This window comes from Crinia signifera, chromosome 3, assembly GCF_055691185.1.
Source record: "Crinia signifera chromosome 3, ASM5569118v1, whole genome shotgun sequence".
NCBI lineage: Eukaryota > Metazoa > Chordata > Amphibia > Anura > Myobatrachidae > Crinia > Crinia signifera.
The window spans coordinates 226,525,695-226,544,995 of record NC_139219.1 but is presented as its reverse complement, the minus strand read 5'-3'; the positions used below and the strand labels follow the sequence as shown (position 1 = coordinate 226,544,995).

The 19,301-nt window shown below is 46.9% G+C and overlaps 1 protein-coding gene across 1 annotated transcript in view; it reads right to left on the bottom strand.

Moving 5' to 3' along the window:
- Positions 1 to 17,505, bottom strand: part of OSTN (osteocrin) — a 30,013-nt gene extending 12,508 nt beyond the window's left edge. The window contains exons 1-2 of the mRNA XM_083174737.1: positions 17,419 to 17,505; positions 11,784 to 11,998 (exon numbers count right to left, since the gene is read on the bottom strand). Coding sequence (XP_083030863.1) covers positions 11,784 to 11,998; positions 17,419 to 17,505 — 302 coding nt within the window. The remainder of the gene's footprint in view (positions 1 to 11,783; positions 11,999 to 17,418) is intronic.
- Positions 17,506 to 19,301: the final 1,796 nt, after the last annotated feature.

Sequence of the window (19,301 nt, the reverse complement as noted above, 5' to 3'; positions counted from 1 at the left end):
ACTATGAGTTGGGCAGTCGGTATAATCGTATTAATCTGGACTATCTCTATTTGGTGTTTTTAAAACTGCATCTAATTTTTCTAATAGAAACCAGCTGTTATTTATTTTTAATTGGGCCTCCTTTATACATTGCAGTTTACACAACACACATTTTCCACTAAATACTTATCCCATTGCAGTCTGGCTGAGCCAATATGCAAGAATATCACTTAGGGATGTACTCTAAATATAACAATTACTGCATGCATTTGCTATTCTGTAGGTGCCTGGGACAGAGTTTTCAAAAGCTTTTTTTCATGCAAATGTTTGGAAGCAAAGTGATACCTGCTATTATCACTTGCATTTTCAGTTAAGTTCATGTGTTCACCAACAATGTACAGTAATCAGTGCATTTCCAGCACTGAGAAAACACAGTAGTAGGATATCAAATTCACAATCGGTTTATAAATAACAGAGACACAAACAGTTGTTCATTGGCTCCCTCTTGTGGCAAAACTTCATAACTACACTTATCCTTTAGGCTTTTCAAATCATTCTGCCAGACTACCATGGTTTGAAAATTTAGCTTTGTATAATGCTTTTTTCATAAAGTGTACCATTTGCAAATACAGTAAAGCACATAAAAAGGGCTTTAATACAGGAAAGTTCTAGTATTCAGTAGAAACAGAAAGTTATGATACGAATTTGATAGTTAAAGAAAATAGACATACAAACATTGACATGAATAAATGTTTTTCCTGCACTGGTCATATCTGTGGGAACGACATGAATCAAAGCACAGAAATGATGTCAGCATTAAGGTATGCAAACGTTTCCTGATGGTGCCATGAAGAAAGCAGATGTCCTGAAGATGTGCTATACTTCTGGGGAATGGATAGCTGTAGAAGTGGAATCTATTGCAGAATGGACTATACAAAATAAATCTTAAAACAAACTATTAATCTGTTCTAAAGCAAGAACAGCAGAAACAAATGGGCTGCAATCTAATTGCAACTCTGAGGTCACGATATATATGATGTTCAAAATTATATATTAGCTTTTATCTCCTGCAAACTGTGTACAGAGCAGACAACATGCCTGGAAAACATATACAGCCATATGTATCATGGCTCAGAGAGAGATAAACGGGCCGATTCAGACCCATTCGTCCAATGAGCAACTTCTCCCCTGGCTCACTTCTCCTCTTTTATCACTGCTTCATACATCTACCCCTGAATCTGTTGGAAGAGAACTGTAGGGGTAGTTTTTTGCAGACTGCCCAAAGTCTTCCCTCTCTCTTGTCCTGTTGCTGGCCAAGATCTTCCTCCCAACAACCTTTAAGATGAGACAAACTATTCTTATGGGGAATAAATAAAAGAGATTCATTTTGAGGCCCAAGCACCAGTATCATCCTTTTAATAGTGGAGTAAAGCAACTTGGGAAAAAATGTGGGTGTTAAGAAGGTCTTAAGGAGCCCACACACGCACCGTTGCCGGCGGTGTGATGCTGTATGATGGGGTACGCGCTCCCGCGGCACCTCATCGTATAGTACAAAAATTATGTGCTGCACATACTTTTTGTACTAGCTTTTTCTAGCATAGCATCGCATCGCATGCACATCGTATGCACAAGGCATACGATGCGATGCTATGTGTGCTAGTTAAGCCCACAACGCACGCTGGGATCGGTGCGTGTGTGGGCTCCATAAGCTCTAAGTAATGGCAATATATTAATTTTGGATATGGAATTCAGAGTGAAGTTAAGAAAAAGACATACTGTATGCCTTCCACTGCAATTGTCCTATGGAGACCGCTCCTTACCTATCCCAAAAAGCTCTAGCATGTATGGACACAAGTCACCGCTGTTAATTTTAACCTCCTGCCTTTGTTCACACTTGAGATCTCACCTGCTGTTTCAGAGACGTAGGGTGACATTCTATGGGATGAGATTTTTTCGCACTTTCAAAATCGCCCATTATCGCACTTTTTTAATATCGCATTTTTGCCGCGAATTCGCATATTTAATGAGGTGCGAATTCCAGAATGAAAAGTGCGATTAGGTGCGATAATGTGCGAATTTTAGGCATGAAAATGTGCGAATTTAAGGAAATGTGCGATTTTTTGTTCATCAAAAAAAAAAAAATTGGCATGGGGTCCCCCCTCCTGAGCATAAACAGCCCCGGGCTCATTGAGCTGGGGCTGGTTCCAAAAATACGGGGGACAAAAAGCATAGGGGTCCCCCGTATTTCTGAAACCAGCCCCGGACTCTTGGACCGGTCCTGGTTCCAAAAATACGGGGGACAAAAAATCTGGGGGTCCCCCGTATTTTGAAACCAGCACCGGGCTCCAACAGCCCTCGGTGTCATGCCACAGCCGGGGGACACTTTTTATATAAGGTCCCCCGGCCGAAACATGAGCACCGTGGCTGGTCAGCCTTGGACGGGGTACCTGGAGGAGTGGGGACCCCCCCATAAAGGGGTCCCCCCCCCAGGCTTCACCCATCCAGGGCTGAAGCCCGGGGCTGTCACCGGCGTCCGTGGCCAGTGGACGCCGGCCTGATAGTGTTAAATCTTCCATACATAGCATTGCTTGATACAGAAGAACTACAAGTGCCAGCAGACCTCCCCCGCATGCTGGGACTTGGAGAACCACAAGTCCCAGCATGCGGGGCATTAATGGGCCCGCTGGGACTTGTAGTCCACCTGTAAAAAGAATGTTAAAAAAAACACACACACAGAGAAGTAAAACTTTATTACACACACACACACCTCACTTTTACACCCACATACTCACCAATCCAGGATCCAGCGCTGGTCTCCCTTCTGCTGCAGAGCCGGTTACCCCCACACTGACAGCGGGGAGTCTGGGACAACCGGCTCTCTCCGATGTCGCTAACAGCCTATGTAGCGCTGTCCCAGCGCTACAGAGGCTGAGAGCGTCTTTGGCTTATGCGTCTCCATGGAGACGCATAGCTCAGCCAATCAGGGCTGAGCTATGCGTCTCCATGGAGACGAATCGGCCAATCACGCTCTGTAGCGCTGGGACAGCGCTACATAGGCTGTTAGCGGCATTGGAGAGAGCCGGTTGTCCCCACTGTCAGTGCGGGGGTAGCCGGCTCTGCAGCAGAAGGGAGACCAGCGCTGGATCCTGGATCGGTGAGTATGTGGGTGTAAAAGTGAGGTGTGTGTGTGTGTGTAATAAAGTTTTACTTCTCTGTGTGTGTGTTTTTTTAACATTCTTTTTACAGGTGGACTACAAGTCCCAGCGGGCCCATTAATGCCCCGCATGCTGGGACTTGTGGTTCTCCAAGTCCCAGCATGCGGGGGAGGTCTGCTGGCACTTGTAGCTCTTCTGTATCAAGCAATGTTATGTATGGAAGATTTAACACTATCAGGCCGGCGTCCACTGGCCACGGACGCCGGTGACAGCCCAGGCTTCAGCCCTGGACGGGTGAAGCCTGGGGGGGGGACCCCCCTTTATGGGGGGTCCCCACTCCTCCAGGTACCCCGTCCAAGGCTGACCAGCCACGGTGCTCATGTTTCGGCCGGGGAACCTTATATAAAAAGTGTCCCCCGGCTGTGGCATGACACCGAGGGCTGTTGGGGCCCGGTGCTGGTTTCAAAATACGGGGGACCCCCAGATTTTTTGTCCCCCGTATTTTTGGAACCAGGACCGGTCCAAGAGTCCGGGGCTGGTTTCAGAAATACGGGGGACCCCTATGCTTTTTGTCCCCCGTATTTTTGGAACCAGCCCCAGCTCAATGAGCCCGGGGCTGGTTATGCTCAGGAGGGGGGACCCCACGCAATTTTTTTTGTCAAAAAACACGTTTCCACATTTTTTAACACAGGGCCATGCACAGATCTCTATGATCTGTGCAGGGTTCTGGCCAAATCGCATATCAGAACCTGGTCGGATTTTTTTGAGATTTTTGGACACATTTTTCAAATTCGCATCTCATTAAATATGCGAATTGTATACTTTTCAATGTGAAAACATCTGGATGCGAGTTCTGGCGAAAACTAAAAATCGCACTTCTAAAAAGTGCGATTTCGCGGCAAAACCGCACTTTTTGCCGATTTTCGCATCTCATTAAATATGCGAATTAGGGAAAAAGTGCGAAAACGGACGTTTTTGCGATAAAATTATCAGATTATCTCATCCCATAGAATGTCACCCAGAATTTCATTCTAGGAGCCCAAGGCAACACAGTTGTTGGTGCCCCTCCTCCAATTGCATTTACTATCAAACCCATCCCTGCAGCACTCAGGCACTCTCTCCTTGGGTGCTGAGATGCAGGGGTGGGAGTGGGTTGTACTAAATACCTGGGCTTGATCTTGTACAGGGGCCCAGCTCAAGTCATCTGGTAAGGGGTCATGGGCCTCCTGTGCTCTGTCTGTGCCCCTTGCACAAGAGAATGGGTAGTTAACAAAAGAGTAAGTCTCTGTCCGTAGGTGGTGACTGCTGTGGGAGGGGCCTGGCCTCTTGTAGATTGGTGGGATGGGCCTGGCCTCTTGGAGATCACCTTTACCCTTCACTTTCATGTCTATCACCCCAGCGGTACCCAATCAGAAAGGAGGACCACGGCACATGCCATCTGGGCTCTCTGCTTATTCTTGCTCTGGAGTACATAAAGCAGAACCTGGAACAATAGAGGTCAGTTTCCCCCCTTCAGGGCTGCCTTCTGTTGTCTCCTGTACCTACACCCATGGCTGTATTACTATATACAGTGGTCTCCTCCTCTCACTATGATGGAAAGAGAATAACCGTGGGAAGAGGTGAGGACAGCAGTGCGTTACTAAATTATTAATGGAGGAGGGACTACCATGGCATTATATAAAAGTGTTCCTGAACAGTGACAGGAGTGTCATATGTATATAGAGCATTCAGAAGCAATTTGCATTGTACATGGCAGGGAAAGAATGGGAGTGAATCATTGCAGAATTATACAATGAGCATCAAACTAATTAGTGTTATTGGTATTAGACTAATATGATTGTATATATCTGTAAGTAAACATTGCTTCTTCAGAACATAACTTACAAGAAGCTAGCAATGATCCAGAAAAACATATGTGCAGTACTAATAATATTTATTACACTACCAGGAATACATGTACAGTACTGTATAATGCCCCGTACACACGGTTCCATGTGGTCTATTTTTGTGTTTGTTTTTGCTTAAATAAGCAAAATCGAATCGAAGAAAGATGCATTCGATATTGATTCGATCCTGATGCATGGCATCTAAATTGAATAAAAACAGAGACTGCTGCCTTACAACATTGCAAATTGTGATCATCACAATCCTCATGTCGCACGCCGCCGTCCGGTGTCCTCAGCACCTGGACGGTCGGCGGATGGGGAGCAGGGCCGCGAGGCTGGTGACGCTGCTGCTCGGCAGCGTTCCAAGCCTCAGTCTCATACTGAGCGTCGGGGCGTTGCTAGGCAACGCTCCCGACTTCCGCCCAGCAGCAGCACACACACGGCGCGCCTGACGTCACGCAGGCGGCGCCAAAGTTTGAATAAATAGCCGGCGTCTGCTGGGCACAGACGCCGGTTATAGCGTTCCCTTACGCCTGCCCGGTCCCTGGGGGTATCCCAGCGCTGCCCTGGTTCCTGCATCCCTCTCAGGGGATCTCCGGTCTCCCGACCTGTTCCAGCTGGATACCTGCACCTCCTCGTGTCTCCTGCTTCCTGTTCCACTCTGCTGGTGTACCTGAGGTCTAGTAAGTGCTCCCCTGGAGCCTGGTTTATTTCTGTTGAGCCTCCGAGCTCCTTTTACTTTCTGACTGTGCTCATTTGGGTTCAGCTCCCCTGCTGGGGCATTGGACCTGCCTCGCCGTGGGCCTCATTCAGACCGTCATTCGTTCCATCGTTCACCCTTGCTCTGATCCTCGCTTCCCTTTAGCTATCTGTCCTAGGCAGGGCATTCCCTACCTATTCACTCCTTATTGGGGGTTCTGGGGAGTCGCTATCCTGCATTGTTGTAGTCCTGTGGAGATTCCCCGTCTCGTTCTCCTTGTGTCTGCGACTGGGTCGTATTCCCGTTTTTGGCCTGGTGCCGGCAGACAGGGGCTTTATTTCAGTTAGGCCCGGTAGTTAGTTGGTCCTTTTGAGTTACCCCGGACGATCGCTTTTCCTTTGTCCCTTCCTAGACCTAGCTGCATCGGGGTTGGAGCGGGCCTAACTCGCTCCTTCGAACGCGGCGGCCACAGGTGAAGCCTAGTTCCCGCAGGGATTGGTCATCTGCCCGGGGAACTCAACAGAGTTAGTATAGGGTTCGCTGTGGCCGTCCTAACCGGCGGTCCCGGCTGCGGGCTCACGCCTGACCTCCCGTTCCCTGTTCCCGGGTATCCACCCACCGTGCCTAGCGGCAAGCATAACATTATAACCGGCCAAACAGGTTATATAAAGAAGGTTTATATAACAACTCCTTGTTTAGAATTACCGTGGGAATACTATGAATCCTACTCCTCAGACATTCTCAGATCAACTCCAAGGGTTAACCCAAATGGTCCGGGATCTGTCCCTCAAGGTAGCCTCCCAGGAGCAGAGGGTGCGTCCTCCTGAGTCAGGGGTGTCGGAGCCAAAGGTTAACCTACCCGATCGATTCTCTGGGGATCGGAGGGCTTTTTTCAACTTTAGAGAGAGTTGTAAATTGTATTTTCGACTTCGACCCCGGTCATCCGGTTCCGAGTCTCAGCGAGTAGGCCTGGTGATGTCTTTATTACAGGGGGACCCCCAGACATGGGCTTTTGGACTTCCTTCTGACAGTCCGACCCTATCCTCGGTTGACAACTTTTTTAGTTCATTAGGTTTGCTGTACGATGACCCTGATAGAGAGGCTTCCGCGGAGACTCATCTCCGAGCCCTTAAACAAGGGAGAGACCCGGCCGAAGTATACTGTACTGAGTTCCGCCGTTGGTCGAATGATTGCGGATGGAATGACCCCGCTTTACGGAGTCAGTTTCGCTGTGGCCTGTCCGACATCATCAAGGATAGCCTTATCCAGTACCCCGTACCTAGTTCCCTTGATAAACTGATGGAACTGGCGATAAAGATTGACCGTCGTCTCCGGGAACGGAGGTCGGAGCGGGGCGTCCAAGCTCGCTCTCTTCCCTATGTTCCTCTAGTTCCAGAGGAGGTTGATGAGCCCATGCAAATTGGTGTGACTCGTATCTCTCCGGAGGAGAGAAATCGTAGGTTGACTTCAGGTCTTTGTTTATATTGCGGTATTAAAGGACATATCCTTAAGAACTGTCCCAATAGGCCAGTAAAAGCCTTGGCCAAGTGAACGAGGAGAGGGTTCACTTAGGCCTACAATTATTTTCCTCTCACGATTCGGTATTGGTGCCATGTAGCATTTCTTTTCAGGAAGATACATTTTCCGGCACTGCATTTATTGATAGCGGTGCAGCCGGAAATTTCCTTGATATCAGTTTGGCCCAGAGACTGGGTATTCCTCATTTGAAACTCCAGGGCCCCGTCACTCTTCGAGGTTTGGATGGGAATATCTTGTCCAATGGGGCAGTTTCTTTTCAGACTCCCTCAGTCTCGATGACGGTCGGTTTATTTCATAGGGAGCATATTTCATTTTTGTTAACTTCTTGTCCTCTCGTTCCCATAGTTTTGGGATATCCTTGGTTAGTCAAACATAATCCCATTATTGACTGGAGTGCGGCGCAGATAGCCCATTGGAGTCCTTACTGTAAGCAGCATTGTCTTCATACTTCAGCCTTGGTGGCCTTGGCCTCCCTCTCCGAGATCCCTTCCCCTTATCAAGACTTTGCGGACGTATTTTCGAAGGGGAAAGCTGACAGTCTTCCGCCTCATCGTCCGTACGATTGTGCCATCAAGATAATTCCCAATGCTCCTTTGCCCAAAGGTAGATTGTACGCGTTATCTATCCCGGAGACAAAGGCGATGGATGAATACGTACAGGAGAGTCTCAAGAAGGGGTTTATCCGCCCGTCAAAGTCCCCTCTCAGCGCAGGGTTTTTCTTTGTGGCCAAGAAGGATGGTTCCTTAAGGCCTTGTATTGATTTTCGTGCCCTAAATAAAATCACGGTGAAAAACACCTATCCCCTTCCTTTGATTACAGTACTTTTTGACCAGTTACGATCCGCTACGATTTTTTCTAAAATCGATCTCAGAGGTGCTTATAATCTCATTAGGATCAAGGAAGGTGACGAGTGGAAAACAGCCTTCAGTACTCAGACGGGACATTATGAATATTTGGTGATGCCCTTTGGCCTCTCTAATGCGCCCGCTGTTTTTCAGGACTTTATCAATGATGTCCTTCGTGATTTTTTGGGCCAATTCGTAGTCGTTTATTTAGACGACATCTTGATTTTTTCACAAGATTTGAGATCACATAGAAGTCAGGTTCGGCAGGTCCTGCAAAAACTGAGAGAGAATCAGTTATTTGCCAAAATTGAGAAGTGTGAGTTCGAAGTCACACAAGTTTCTTTCCTGGGTTACATTATTTCTTCTCAGGGTTTTCAAATGGACCCTAAGAAGCTTCAAGCCGTGGTGGATTGGGCCCGTCCTACCAGTTTAAAGGCAATCCAACGTTTTCTTGGCTTTGCCAATTATTATAGACGTTTCATTGATTCCTTTTCTTCCATTGTTGCACCATTGGTGGCTTTAACCAAAAAAGGTGCTGATCCATCTCAATGGTCTCCTCAGGTGGAACAGGCCTTTGAATCCTTGAAACAGGCGTTTGTTTCGGCCCCTGTTCTGAAACATCCTGATCCTGACCTTCCCTTCGTTGTGGAAGTGGACGCCTCCGAGGTAGGGGCGGGAGCAGTGTTGTCCCAAAGGGATCCGGAATCACTGTATTTACACCCCTGTGCGTATATGTCCAGGAAATTTTCACAGGCAGAGGCCAACTATGATGTTGGGAACAGGGAATTGTTGGCCATCAAGTGGGCCTTTGATGAGTGGCGTCATTGGTTGGAAGGAGCAATTCATCAGATTCTCGTTCTCACGGATCACAAGAATCTGCAATATATTGAGACAGCTAAGAGGCTGAACGCTCGACAGGCTCGGTGGGCGCTGTTTTTTATGCGCTTTAACTTTGTAATCTCTTATAGACCGGGCTCGAAGAACATCAGAGCTGACGCACTGTCTCGATGTTTTCTTCCTCAATACGATGACAAAGCCAGCAAGACTTCCATCGTGCCTAAGTCTTGTATCCATGCTGGAGCCCAACAGACTCTGGAAGGTCTCATCCGTCAAGCGCAGAGTCAGGCGCCAGCCCAAACCCCCACCAACAAGTTGTATGTTCCTCCATCGCTTAGACGCAGGGTCCTTTCAGAGTTTCATGATTCCAAACTGGCCGGGCATCCAGGAGTCTTCAAAACCTTGAAACTTCTTTCCCGTGTCGCTTGGTGGCCTGGTATGTCACAAGATACCAGGGAATTTGTATTATCCTGTCAAAGTTGTGCTCAGCATAAGGTCCCTAGGTCCCGGCCCATCGGGGAACTGATCCCCTTATCCGTTCCTGTCAGACCCTGGTCACACTTGGCCATGGATTTTATTGTGGGACTACCTGTATCCGCTCACTGTCAGGTGGTGTGGGTCGTTATAGACAGGTTTTCTAAAATGGCGCACTTTGTGGCTCTGAAACAATTGCCTTCAGCCAGGGAGTTGGTAGCTCTGTTCTTGCAGCATATTTTTAGGTTGCACGGTCTACCCTCAGATATTGTTTCTGATCGCGGTCCACAATTTGTGGCGCAGTTTTGGAGGCTCTTCTGCACAGCGTTGAAAGTTAAGACCAGTCTAACTTCGGCTTTCCATCCTCAGTCCAATGGACAAACTGAGCGATTGAACCAATCACTCAAGCAATATCTGAGATGCTTTGTGTCCAAATTACAGAACGATTGGGCAAGCTTCTTACCGCTGGCGGAGTTTGCGTATAATAATGCTCATCATTCAGCCTCCAGGACTTCTCCGTTCTTCGCAGTATATGGATTTCATCCTCGAGCCAACTCTCTAGGTCCTGAAGCGTCCAGTTCGGGTTCTCCTGTGGCCTCTCGACTTAGAGTCATTTGGAGAGGTATTCATGTTGCTCTCAAGGAGGCCGCATTAAGGGAGAAGGTATCGGCAGACAGGTCCAGACGTCCTTGTCGTTTTAAGGTTGGTGACTGGGTCTGGCTTTCGACCCGGAACATCAAACTTCATCAACCTTCAGCGAGGCTGGGGCCTCGATTTATTGGTCCCTTTCAGATCATCAAGAGGGTAAATCCGGTAGCCTTTCGCCTATCTCTACCCAAATCGCTAAGGATAGCCAATACTTTCCATGCCTCTCTGCTCAAACCGGTGTTCTTTTCTCAAAAGTTTCCTCGCAGGAGTGACACTGGAACCTCCCCGGTGATGGTGCAGGGACAAAAGGAGTTCCCGGTAGAGAGAATTCTGGACTCCAAATTTGTGAGAGGTTCTTTGCAATTTTTGGTACACTGGAGAGGTTTTGGCCCAGAGGAGAGGTCATGGGTTCCTGACAGGGATCTTCATGCGCCCAATCTCAAAAGAATTTTCTTTCGAGAGTTTCCTGATAAACCTGGGGGTAAGGGTTTGTTAACCCTTCCTCAAGGGGGGGGTACTGTCGCACGCCGCCGTCCGGTGTCCTCAGCACCTGGACGGTCGGCGGATGGGGAGCAGGGCCGCGAGGCTGGTGACGCTGCTGCTCGGCAGCGTTCCAAGCCTCAGTCTCATACTGAGCGTCGGGGCGTTGCTAGGCAACGCTCCCGACTTCCGCCCAGCAGCAGCACACACACGGCGCGCCTGACGTCACGCAGGCGGCGCCAAAGTTTGAATAAATAGCCGGCGTCTGCTGGGCACAGACGCCGGTTATAGCGTTCCCTTACGCCTGCCCGGTCCCTGGGGGTATCCCAGCGCTGCCCTGGTTCCTGCATCCCTCTCAGGGGATCTCCGGTCTCCCGACCTGTTCCAGCTGGATACCTGCACCTCCTCGTGTCTCCTGCTTCCTGTTCCACTCTGCTGGTGTACCTGAGGTCTAGTAAGTGCTCCCCTGGAGCCTGGTTTATTTCTGTTGAGCCTCCGAGCTCCTTTTACTTTCTGACTGTGCTCATTTGGGTTCAGCTCCCCTGCTGGGGCATTGGACCTGCCTCGCCGTGGGCCTCATTCAGACCGTCATTCGTTCCATCGTTCACCCTTGCTCTGATCCTCGCTTCCCTTTAGCTATCTGTCCTAGGCAGGGCATTCCCTACCTATTCACTCCTTATTGGGGGTTCTGGGGAGTCGCTATCCTGCATTGTTGTAGTCCTGTGGAGATTCCCCGTCTCGTTCTCCTTGTGTCTGCGACTGGGTCGTATTCCCGTTTTTGGCCTGGTGCCGGCAGACAGGGGCTTTATTTCAGTTAGGCCCGGTAGTTAGTTGGTCCTTTTGAGTTACCCCGGACGATCGCTTTTCCTTTGTCCCTTCCTAGACCTAGCTGCATCGGGGTTGGAGCGGGCCTAACTCGCTCCTTCGAACGCGGCGGCCACAGGTGAAGCCTAGTTCCCGCAGGGATTGGTCATCTGCCCGGGGAACTCAACAGAGTTAGTATAGGGTTCGCTGTGGCCGTCCTAACCGGCGGTCCCGGCTGCGGGCTCACGCCTGACCTCCCGTTCCCTGTTCCCGGGTATCCACCCACCGTGCCTAGCGGCAAGCATAACACCTCAGGGCAGCAGTCATATCTTGCAAATGCATGTAGGAGGAGTCTATCCTGTTTGTTGAATATTTTATATTTAATCATGTAATAGTCTGTAAATCATATGCATGCATTTGGAATTCAATAATTTACCTTTGTTTTCCCTTTATTTCAATGGTACCTGCAGAAATCCTGTCTAGAGGAGACCCAAAGCCTGGGAAGCTTCTTTTCTTTTTGGTCTCAATCACATCATTTTCCAGTGAGACAAGTTCGTCCAAAAGCAGGAGTTTCGCTGCTAAATCCGCTGACTTCTCTTCACTCGAAACTGAACGTTGTCCAACCCCCAAAACAATCGGAGACTCAAACCTCTGTGCAACAAAATGCAATTTAGAAGATGTTTAGTAATGTACTGGGTCAGATTGCAGAAGAGAACGAGAGGAAAGCTGTATAGTTGTATACATCGGAGTTTATTTACTAAGATAGGAGTTCTGTTGGGGATGGGATGTTCCCATAGGCAACCAATCACATTCACTCTATTATCATCTAGAACAGTGATGGCTAACCTTGACACTCCAGATGTTGTTGAACTACACTTCCCAGCATGCCCTGCTACAATTTTGCTATTTGGCCAAGCTAAAACTGATGCAGGGCATGGTGGGATATGTAGTTCAACAACATCTGGAGTGTCAAGGTTAGCCATCACTGATCTAGAAGGTGCTAAATAAATAATAAGTAGATTCTGATTGGTTGCTCATATCAACATCCCCTCTTCAATAGAACTCCCATTTTATTAAATAAATCCCATAGTGCACTGCAAGAAGACCTGTGATTGCAGCTTGCTGAGCAGACAAGGTATTCAGCATATACAAGTGTACTGCCTGAAGCAGCAACTAATGTGATATCCTGCTATTTATATATATAAGCATCAAAAAAATGTAGTGTTCTGTATATTCTGTCAAAAATCACTGTAATCAATATTACATACGATAGACACATAGATTGATCACGTTGTAAAAATGTAAATGTAACAGAATGAACATAATACAGTACTGAAAAAATTTAAGTACAGAAATTTCATAAAATACAGAGAGTGTGGACAACATATTAAGTATTGAAATGCTTGGATAAACAGGAAAGTCTTGAGTCTGTTTTTTAAGCACTCCAAAGTGGGAGACTCTTAAACTGAATGGGCAAGCAAGTTCAATAGCTGTATGGCTAAATGCTTGACCGACAGATGAATTACAGGAGATTCCAGGTACTGATAAAAGTCCTTCATCTACAGATCGTAGTAACTGAGCATGGCGATATGGGATCATATGGGAGCTGCTTTAGGTACCTTGGACCCTGGTTCATGTAGTGCTTTGAAAGTGGGTCATTCTTTTGCTGACAGAAGACATTGCAGTAGTCTAATCAAGATGATACAACTGCATTTTAGCAGTTCTTCTGAGGGAATGAAGTGTTTGTTCTGTTTATGTACCTCACATGAAAGAATGAGGATTGATTGTGGCTGATGTTTATGTAACAAGCCACCAAAGTAAGTATTGTCACAAGACCATTGTACAGGAACATTGCAGCACATGTGTAGTATACAGTACTGTAATTAAGACACATGTCTAGAAGCAAACAATAACTCCCCTGCCTATAACATGAACATTCCATCAATCTGTGAATGATGTCCTGCATGCAGTCTTTTCTTCTATGGTTAACTGATCCTATAAAATAACACGATTCAATATGAATCATGTCATCATGGCCATATGCTATGGGTATCTAGGAATTGCAGCAACACACAGAGTCTGGCCACGATGAAAGAATTCATAGCGTCATGCCCCTGGTTCACCCATATTATGTTTTACAGTATAAGCCGTGATGACTTGACACACAGCAAACTGAACCTCATGATCCATGCCTAGGCAACCATAGAAGGGAAGATTGCATACTCTCCTGGGAGCTGGAGAGGAGATCAGAAGGGAGGGGGGCAGGGTGGACAATATGGGCCAGATGGGTTGCTATCAGTTGAAATTCTCATCTGAGACCAAACATTTGCGCAGCATCTGACAGACGGACTTAAAATGTGTAACGAGGCAACAGTATTTCACTGATTGCACTTAGTGGACTAAAGAGGCACAATAACACACTATAAACTTTTTGTTTCTCTGAAGTTGCAGATTTTCCCGCAAGTAAAATGCTCCAGACAGATTCACGAGACTGCAGTGGCTGCACTGTTTCTGGCAGTGACTTCCTAATGGACCTCTTACCTGCCAGTCACAATCACTACCACCATTGGGAGGTGATTTTTCCCTCTGGGACTGCAAGACCAGCCTGCGATTAGCAGAGAGCTAGCTTCCTTCTATGGGCTGCAACTGATGCAACCAATAGAAGACAGGCTTTTGCACATGTCTGATGTGCATGCGTCAGGCTCTAGATCTTTCAGCAGCGGTCCCTCTCCTCCAGTGGTAGCTTTCTCTGTATGTTTTGAAGTCACTTACATTGTATAGCATCTTTGACCCCTTCTTTCTTTACCTATTAGACACATATTTTAGCTTAAATAATATTGTGTAATAATGTACACAACCCTTAAGAAATGGCCACTATATAGAGTGGGAGATTTCTGCACTCGAGCAAGGACACATAAACCAAGGGAGCAGAATGATAGCCCACAATCCTCAATACAAACCATCTAATTGTGTATAATATTATAATTCACATAACCATCACCCGAATGACAACACCAAAAATCCTCAATTCTCATGTTTTCCAGCTGCAAAGGTACACAGCAACCAGGATCAGTCTACTCTAGGGGGAAATTTACTAAGATTTACTGGGCAACCAATCAGATACTATTGCTTATCTTCTAAAAGGTGCTATATAAATAAGTAGATTCTGATTGGTTGCCCATAGCAACATCCCATGTAAAATAGAACTCCCATCTTAGTAAATTTACTTTAGGAAGGAAATTTACTAAAGGTCACATTTGGTAGATTTTCCATGTATTAATAAATTAGCAAATTTACTAAGAATGAACTTATATGGAAGTTGCATCTCAAGTATGAATTCACACTCCAAATTGCGACAAATCATCATAGGTCCAAAAAAATCCTCCAACTAACATTTTTATCGTCTTATCGTTTATAGTCTTTGCAAAGTTGCACCAGTTCACACCCAAATCACAACAAAATTGCACCTCAATGCACTAGTTCAGGCATGTCCAACGTTGGCCCTCCAGATGTTGTGAAACTACACATCCCAGCATACTTTGCAATAGTTTTAGCATTCTCTAATAGCAAAACTGTGGCAAAGCATGCTGGGATGTGTAGTTTCACAACATCTGGAGGGCCAACGTTGGACATGCCTGCACTAGTTTATTTGAGCATGTTGATGTGTGTGAACTATTTTTTGCCTAAGACCCATCCAAAGCCTAGCTAAAATTTAGAGATATCACACCAATGCTGTGTACACACGGGGGCAATAGGGGATGAAATCGCTGGAAATATGGTCGCAGGCGACCATATTGCCAGTGATTGGAGTGCGCACCAGCGATAAATCGCCGGGTGCGCGCTCCCATTTTTAGCCCCCTTATGATCGCTGGTTGCAGGAGCTGATTACCTCTGCTGCTCCCCCCCGGCAGAGGTTCCCTTTCATCAGCGACCATCTCTGAGAGCAGACACAATCAAGAATACCTGCCACCGCAGCAAGAAACCCGGCCGCTGCCGTACCCCCCTGCCGCTCTGAAATGGTCATCTGATGAAGGGGCTACGTGCCTCGAAACATTATTAAAGTTCAGCACATTTACCACGCCACTGGTTGTTGGTATCAGTCTCCGAGTGCCGCTCACATCATCTCTGATATATATATATATACATATATATATATATATATATGCATGAGGGTATTTAAGGGATAACCCTGACCACACTAAACATCTCAGCTCCTGATGAAGGCATGTGAACACGCCGAAACGCGTTGAGGCAGAGCCCCAGCCTTTCTGTTCCCACTTGCATTTGGAGAGATACCTACTTGTTACCTTGAACAATCATACCAGACTTCACCGGACCAGTTTTGCACCTACAGTATATCCTTGGATCCCACTTCTGAAGACCACTCTGCAGGACTCCAGCCAGGTATTTGCATACCATAAAGCCTGCCCACTTCCATCATTGAGTGACATTGGATCTGCTTACTGGGTAATCACCGGGACTTTTCCTATCATCTCCAGCTAGGAGACCTCAACCATCTGGTAATCATACATTTACAGGTACCATGGACATTTAATCCAATCTCTCCACGATATCCCCATGCTAACTGGAACAAATTGGCCCATATATATAGATTTTTAAACCAAAAATGTTTGTATTCTTATTTTGGTACTTGTTTCCTGGCACGGCCACAATCTCGGGCATCGTGTACCTTAACGTTAAAGTACACGATGCCCGCGATGGACCCGATTTCCTTTGAAATCAGGTCCATTTTGCCGGCAAAGGCAAAATCGGGGGCATCGCGTCGGTCGCGTGCCTTAACATGGCCCCCGACGCGACCAACGCGATGCCCCCAATTTTGCCATAGGCTTCAATGTTAAAATATTTTTAACATTGAAATCGGGAGCATCGCGTCGGTCTTGTGCCATTATAATGGCACAAGATGAGATGGACTTGATTAAGTCCATTTCACATAGGGAACAATGTGAAATGGGCCAATATGACCCATTTCACATTGTATATGGCCCCGTCATGGGTTATGCAACCCCATTGTGAGTGTCACCCCACGATTGACGCCAACCCAAAGCGTGGCGAGCGCAGCGAGCCCGCGAGGGGCGGCGGTGCGCGTCCTCCGACCTTTTCATACCCCTACTATCCACGTCGGCGTGGAGTTGAGAATAGAAAGTGTGGTGAGCGCAGCAAACCACCGAGCCCAAAGCGTGGCGAGCGCAGCGAGCCCCGCAAGGGGACGCGTATACCTGTGAAGTTATACGCATCCCCTCGCCACACTCGCTGCGCTCGCCACGCTTTGGGCTCGGTGGTTCACTGCGCTCGCCACACTTTATATTCTCAACTCCACGCCGACGTGGATAGTAGGGGTATGAAAAGGTCGGAGGACGCGCACCGCCGCCCCTCGCGGGCTCGCTGCGCTCGCCACGCTTCGGGTTGGCATCAATCGTGGGGTGGCGTTGAGGGGGTAAAATTGGGGGTCTGGGGAATACTTTACATTGAATCCAATGTAAAATAGGGTCCCAGGGGCCCTATTCACGTTTGATTCAATGTAAAAATTGGGTCGATCGCGACGGTCGCATCGCATGCGATTTGGTCACATGCGATGCGACCAACGCAATTTTTCCGACACGATCACCCCGATGCAAATCGGTGTGGCCGTGCTAGGAAACAAGTACCCTTATTTTATTTTTTTTCAGGAGAATTCTCTTTTCATGAAATGTATTATATATGATGTTTTATTTATTAAATGTACATTGAAATTTCATAACTGGTATTTGTAAAAAAAAAAAATTCTGAGAAATCCGAGCGCTGTATCATATTCTTTCTTTTTTTCTTTATATTACGGTGTGGCATAATGTGTAGTAGCTGTCAGTTCAGAAGTGAGACTGTCTGCCCTGGGGGCAGCCATTATATGGGCTTCTTGCCACCAATATGCCCACCATCCCTCCCTGCTCCACACAACTACTAGTGCTTAAGGGGGTGGGGCCCCCAGAAATATCAGTGTATGGGGCCCCAAGAATTCTGCAGTTTGCACACATGTTTTTGTAAATAAAATGATTCTACAGTACTTACTCCCCTACCTCTGCAGAAGCCTCAGGGTAACCCGTCAACTCCAATAGTGCAACAGCAAGGAAAAGGTAAACACTCAAACTGCTCCATTCCAGCATCTGTAAAACAGACATTAATCCATGTATACACAGTATATAATATATTACAAGATATCACATAGCAATGGTCATAATATGCACATCCAAAAAGTTTTACACACAGCACAATAATGTAACTCATTATTTCTAAACTTGTATAGTGAATTAGTATAATTTCAACAGCTTGTGGGGGAGATTCTCTAAGCAAGAAATGCGGTAAAAACCCTGTTATCTGAGTTTTTGCCGCATTTTGGGATGCTGCAAGCATCCGCAGCCGGGTTAATGCGGCGGGGGGCATCGCCAGAAAAATCTGGTGATGCCCCATAGAAGCCAATGGGCTTCTACCGCATCCCACCGCCGCCCCGCGCCGACCCCCCGCATCGCCCCCTCCCCCCTCACCTGTGTCCGGGCAGCACAGCTCTGTGCTGCCTGGACCTGTGACCTCCTCCCTGCACTGATCCTCTTCCGGGTGCAGGGAGGAGGAGAGCCCGGCGCAGCAGCAGCAGCGCCGGGTGTGTGAGGGAGGGGGGAGCCGCCGGGACCTGCTGGGACCCGGCGACTCTCACCGCAAAGGACAGCTCTTAACGCAAGAGCTGTCCTTTGCTATAATTATCGCATATGTTAGAACATATGCGATAATTATAAATGCGATGGGCGGCGAAGGGGGGCGGAGATTCTTAGAGAATCTCCCCCCAGATCAGAAAGATAACACCATGTTTATATCTTTGATTTATTACCTTCAAAATGATTTAAGATGTATTTACATTTTCTGAAGCTCCTTAAAGTATGAAGTCAGTAAACTTGTTAAAAACAGTATGACATAATCCGAACAAAAACATTGCAAGTGTAAAATGAATTATACTTATAGAAGCTTGCAATCTAAGATGATTGGGAGGAAATAAGAAACAGTCCTTGAAAACCAAATACTACATAGACAATATACTGTACATCGTAAGGAATGGGAATATAATGTAAATATAAAGTCATCAGTGGTTTAAACAAGGAAAAATATAGTCTAGTCATTTTAATTAGTTCCTGGCTTTGAATCCACATTTCAGGCATATTTATTAACAATACAACTGCTCCAAACCCTCTAATTCACATTTGGGGGCTATGGGCATACGGCTCACCTGCTGGGATGAATTCCATCCTGGGACCTGGTAGCCTGCTGCAGCTTTCTTCCATCTCTCCTGGGTTGCTCAGTACTGCCCTCCAGTGGCCGGTGCCCTACCCAAATGCCGTAAACTGCCTAGTGGTGGCGCCGGCCCTGGTTGCTCAGGAATCAATATCAAATTCCTAGTATACGCAATATAACTGGCCAATACAGCTGATTCTGATTCAGCTGGCGTAATCACAAGGCTCACTGCGATGTGCCTGCCCCTGTACAGCTTTCTTTTGCCATATGCAGATAAATCTATGCATGGATTGGGCCACTGTGATCAGCTGTTTGTCCAATGAACACACAAGGTGATCACAGGCCTCGGGCTCTTATTTGTGGCATGAGATTGCTTTTCCTGTTAAGGCCCATCCTCTGCTTTTTGGGGCACCAAGGTCCCCAGCTACTGTAATTGCAGGAGATATCTTATGGAAATAATTTCCTTTGTGCAACTCTAAAATTGTACTTTAATGTAAACAGACAAGTTTGTATACAATTAAACAGTAGAGATGAAAAAAGTGAGGAAACATAACAAATCTTTATATACTGTAAAGAATGGTAAAAGTTCTGAAGTGAATTCTCCCCAATAAGTGGGTCACTGTAGTGCTGCATTAACTCTCTCCCAAGCTCCAAGCTTTTAACTTTTTTTAGCAGACTGCGG